This window comes from Halyomorpha halys, unplaced genomic scaffold (genome assembly GCF_000696795.3).
Source record: "Halyomorpha halys isolate HHAL.00 unplaced genomic scaffold, Hhal_1.1 Scaffold14.1, whole genome shotgun sequence".
Taxonomy (NCBI): Eukaryota; Metazoa; Arthropoda; class Insecta; order Hemiptera; family Pentatomidae; genus Halyomorpha; species Halyomorpha halys.
This window is the reverse complement of record NW_027115673.1, coordinates 725,213-730,547: the sequence shown is the minus strand read 5'-3', so window position 1 is coordinate 730,547 and position 5,335 is coordinate 725,213. Positions and strand designations below refer to the sequence as shown.

The 5,335-nt window shown below is 34.4% G+C and overlaps 1 protein-coding gene across 1 annotated transcript in view; it reads left to right on the top strand.

Annotated features, from left to right (window-relative positions):
* LOC136797099 (mucin-21-like) overlaps positions 1-5,335 on the top strand; it is a 9,696-nt gene that overhangs the window by 2,919 nt on the left and 1,442 nt on the right. Inside the window, exon 2 of the mRNA XM_067052686.1 lies at positions 3,924-5,322. Within this exon, the coding sequence (XP_066908787.1) occupies positions 3,924-5,322 (1,399 nt within the window). The remainder of the gene's footprint in view (positions 1-3,923; positions 5,323-5,335) is intronic.

Here is a 5,335-nt window from a genome sequence, read left to right as displayed (position 1 = left end):
TTAAATATTATACATGAAAAATCGTTGACGTTCAATTTTGTTCAGCAGGATCACATTACCTACATGCCTAGACATCGTATTATAAATGCATTTTTGGGGGGGAAAAAAAAATTCTGCCATTTTGGGAGAATATTCAACAAATCCCAAATTATTATTTATAATTATTTAGTCCTTTTTTTACCCGACTAAGGCAAAGCCAAAAGGAGGGTAATGTGTTTAAGAGCGTCACACAACCAGCTTATTTAATTTCAAGCTGATAATTATTTACAAATTGATACAAATTATTTACTGAGATATCATGATTCTTTTCAAAAACAATTCGTTCTCAAAATAGTGAAATAAAATCCTTCCGTCTGTTGTTTTAGGCTATTTTTTGAAAGAACTCCCCACTGATTTTGAAGTTCGATGTCTCAAGTTAATCAGTAATATCTCTCGTGGGTTTGTAAACATTTTGAGCTCAAAATATTGAAATAATATTTTATTATATTTCGTAATCTTCTTATTAAATGATTGCGCGCTCCTAGTGACAGTATAGCAGATATAGTCAGCACATACAACCTATTATCCTTGTTTTAGTAATAAAAATGAGTAATAGAGACGAATTTCATGATTAACGATAGAAGAATTTTTACCCAACCGATCAAGACAAAATAAAAATAAATAATTCAAATTTCAGTTTTCAGTTAAACTACACTTATAATGACCTCTATATAACCAGGTCTTGTAAAATGGTATATTTGAATACCCTTCCTCAAAAATTACAAGGTATACAAAGACGAAATTAAGTTTGTTTTTTTTTGGCTAGTTGTATGCCCGGGATGTCATGGGTGATTTTCGCTAAAATCGAATAATTGGGAGTCCTCTTGTATTTAATTGATTTTACAATTTTTGTCAAAAAACCCAACAATTTTTACTTGACCCGTTGTATTAATGTAGAATAAAACTGTCTTAAAAATCAGTTATGTATTATCCTCGTTGAAATAGTAAGTATATGTCAGTTTTTAAATGCAAAATGTATAAAATGGCTTCTTCTTTGTTATATATATATTTTCAATAATGGAGGTCAGAAAAAAAAAATGGCTTCTTCTGAAATGGCTTTGTTTTTATTTGTTTGAAATATTAAGAAGTAGTAAAAAAAAAAAATCGATATATAAACTATGAAAAAAATTGATAATTAACTTTATGTAAAAAAAGAACAATATTTTCCCTGATTGAAAATAAATGTCCGTGAATAAAATTAATAACATAGAAATTCTTTGATGTGTAACTTTCTAAATACTACAAAGCTTTGATCAAGTAGATTTAATGATGTAATGTGTTTGGGTTTGATGAAAAAACATAAATGAAATAATAATAGTGAAAAAAATTTTTTTAAACGAAAACGAATTCGAATAACCTAATATTATATTACATTAATAATGAAACAAAATGTGTAAGATTAAAAAAAGTTGACGATTACGTTTTATTTTTCAAACAACTCTGCCATTTGGGCAATACGGACATTTTCAGTAGTGAGATGTTACTCATAACCACCTAACAACACTCTACTGCATTTAAGCATTGTACAGAATTTAATAGTTCAATAAAAATACTCTTACAACCCCGACAGGGGTTAGTTTCCAGCTTCCGCCGGTCTTCCAGGCGGTGGTTCTCTCCTTCTTCGACCTCTAATCTTGAAGTGGTCTTCCACCCGTAAATGAAATCCTTGAATCACGGGAAGATCTCCTCCCCAACTGAGGAAACTCTTCCTCAGTGCGGACGTAAATTCTTACCATCCTTGCTCATATTCCCTCAAAAGCAGTGCAATTCGTGACCAGGTGCTCAACAGTTTCCAGGACACCGCAAGTGAGACATAGAGGATCTACATCTTTCCCAAGGCTATGAAATCCCTGCAAAGCTTGGCTCTAAAATACTATGTCCCGTGCGGAATTGTGAAATTCAATACTCCGGGTGCAGCCGAAATTGTACGGTGCGAAAGTATTTTCCTATGAGTACTCCCTTTGGGTGTCGTCATCCACCATCGTCCTTACACCTCAGTTGTATCCTCCAGGATAACCTTCTTCTCTTTGTGATTAAGGTTTTCATCAATCCTCATTCTTATATTTTCCGGAAACCATGTTGAGCCTTCTCTCTTAAAAGCATAATTGGTAACTTATTTTTGCAGGGGGAGGTCGAGAGGCACTCCCCCCGCGAGGTCCTGCACTGCTTCATGCGAAATCGACTTGTATTCTCGGGTGTCGCGAAGTACAGCTACTCTCTGGGTCGATGCCAGCCTATTTGAACTGAAAGAAAAGTCAATCTTTATTCTGGGACACTTGGTCCCCTAAGAATAACAATTTGAAACAGTTTTTGCCTGGCTACATCAACTTATTTTGAACATAATTAAATAAATCTACAACAATACTTATATTAAATAAAACATGAACTAAGATACATGTTTATCCATGATTATATTATTTTCTATTATTCACAAGTTCATGGAAGTTTGATAGTCATGGAGATGGATATATAATTGGTGTTTAAGTGATGATAAGGAGGAACTTTTATGGATTGATATGGTTAAGGGGTTTCAAAATGAGATAGCTCGAACAGCAAAGGATTTTTCAAAGAAGGCAGTTCTATGGGTAGAGATATAAAAATCGGTAGGTTGGGATCTTGTGTTTAACAGGTCAATGATATAGGCGGGTGTTTTTTATTAGTAATTGGAATATAAATGTGCCAAGAAGGTACTGTCTCCTAATATTGGGACAAAGCCAGCTTTTCTCGGTAAAGTAGTGAGAGATACAAGAACGTCTGAGAATACCGAAAGTAAATCTTATAAAACAGTTTATTAGTCTCATTTCCTAAACAATGTTTAGTCCTCCACATATTAGGCATTCGTAGTCGAAATGAAGGAGAATAAGGGAGGATACTAAAAGGTAGCGGGCACTTCACGGAAACGAATCACGGTATCTTAGCAGCTAGATAGTTTTTCAAGTTATTTGGGAAATGCGGCAATCCCATGTGAAGTTCTGATCAAAGATGACATCTAGGTTTTTTATGGTGTTTTGAAACTGGATAGGTATGTTGTTGGGGTATAATGATGGTGAGGAAGGGAATTAAAAATGGGTTTTGACATTTCACAGTCTCTGGGTGATATTTTGAAACTAGAAAGGACACGCATACCTTAGGATACCTTCAACTAAACTCCTTATAAATATTGATCATGGTCGGATACCTAAGCCCCAGGAATGCGCCTCCGATGCAGCTTATTCCATTCATTACTTGGGCCACTCTACCAGCCAGTTATTTCAAGTGAGGTGTCACATATAGGCCAACGTTGGATCATTAGTTCAAAATTACTGGATTTAAATTGACTGAGGGGCTTAACAGGTTTTATCTTCTATTTTCCTCTGTTCATTCCACAGCCCAGGGTGTCTGTGCGACTACTCTATTTCTGTAGTTCTTAGCATAACAAAACTGAAGTAGAATTTTATTGAGAGTGCACTCTGATGGCGAACGTACATTTATTTTTAATAAGAACGTATCGCTTAATTGTTTATATCTGCGTTTGGTGCAGCGATTGTTTAGCGTTCCAATTTACTGCAGTGTGAACATACATCTAATAAACCGTTGGCAAGCTTAAGATTATATAAACCTTAATATTTAACAGGTAAAACCGAAAAATAGCCAAAAAAGTTTTAACTTAACGGATGAGACGGCTGGAAAAAACCTATGAAATGTTCTACCATCTACATTTTTTTCTTCAAAATAATAATTAGCAATCTTTTTTATTAATACATCCTAGTAATCTTTCAGTGAATTTCAATTTTCAAACATATAAGGTTATTCCTGTTTTACTTTCTATCACTTTTGTTCAATTGTTTAAACCAAAATTCGTGAAATATAATAATTAAATGCAGATATTGTTTTATTTTTTTCAGTATCTCATTCCCTTCAGACCCAAAAAAACACCCAGCAAAGAACCAACAACAGGTCCGCCAGAATACTTTCCTGTTTCTAAAGAAAATATAATTCCAGAAACCGGTACAGTTAATGAAAATACCTCATCACTACCAGAACCTAACGCTGATAAATCAGTAACAGTCCTCGCAGGTAAAAATATAACAGAACCCGAGGCGCCAGAAAATTCAACTGTCACCAAAAATATAACAGCAAAGCTTGAAATATCCTCTGCTATTGAAAATACAACAGGTAAACATGAAATTACTAATGGTATTAAAAATATAGTTGCAGAAGCATTAGTCGCTCTCGCAAACCACAAACAACAAACCACTGCTACTACTGAAAATGTAGTAACTGATCAAGAAACAACTACTGCCACTGAGAATACAGCTGCAAAAATGGAAACCGTCCTTGCTGAAAATGGAGCTTCGGAACCAAAATCACCCACTATTATTGAAAATGTAGCAACTGGACAGAAATCTCCTGTAAATATTGAAAATACAACTGCAGGATCTAAAATGCCTGCTGCTATTGAAAACATTGCTGATAAACAAGAAACTTCTTTTACTATTGAAGATACTGCTAAAGAACAACAATCAGCTTCTGCTAATGGAAATAAAACCACAGATGAAGAGATTAATGCAACTACTGAAAGTATACCAGAAAATAAAGAAGCTACTTCTGTTCTGGAAAATATCCTTGCAAAACCTACAGACCAAGTTAGCATAATAACACTGGATGTGGAACCAGCAATTCCTGCTATTACAGAAAGTTCTACAACAGAACTAAAAAATCCGGTAGTAACAGAAAACTCAAATTATCAAACAGAAACCGTTATTTCAAATAAAAATACATCTAAAGTATACGAAGAAGGTGAAAAAACTAAACCAAATATGCCTACTACTGATAAAACTCCTACAGATTCAGAGATTAATGCAACTAATGAAAGTATAACTGAAAATAAACAAACCACTTCTGTTGTGGAAAATATCGTAGCAAAACCTGCAGACCAAGTTAGCATAATAACACTGGATGTGGAACCAGCAATTCCTGCTATTACAGAAAGTTCTACAACAGAAGGAGGAGAAAAAACTGCACCAAATATGCCTTCAACTCATACCACTCCCAAAGAAACAACTACTGACAGAAATATCGTCATTGTTGTCTCCATTAAGGACAAAAGTTCAACTCATGAAAACACATCGTCAGACCCAAAAGTAAATAGTAATAATACATCCACGAAGACAGAAATAAATATTGGTAAAGACACTACCACTAATGAGAAAGATTCCTCTATATCTAACGAGAATACAGTGACTGAATCCAATACCTCAGCCACAACGGAAACACCGGAAGAAGGATCACAATCACCTACAGGTAATGAAAATAC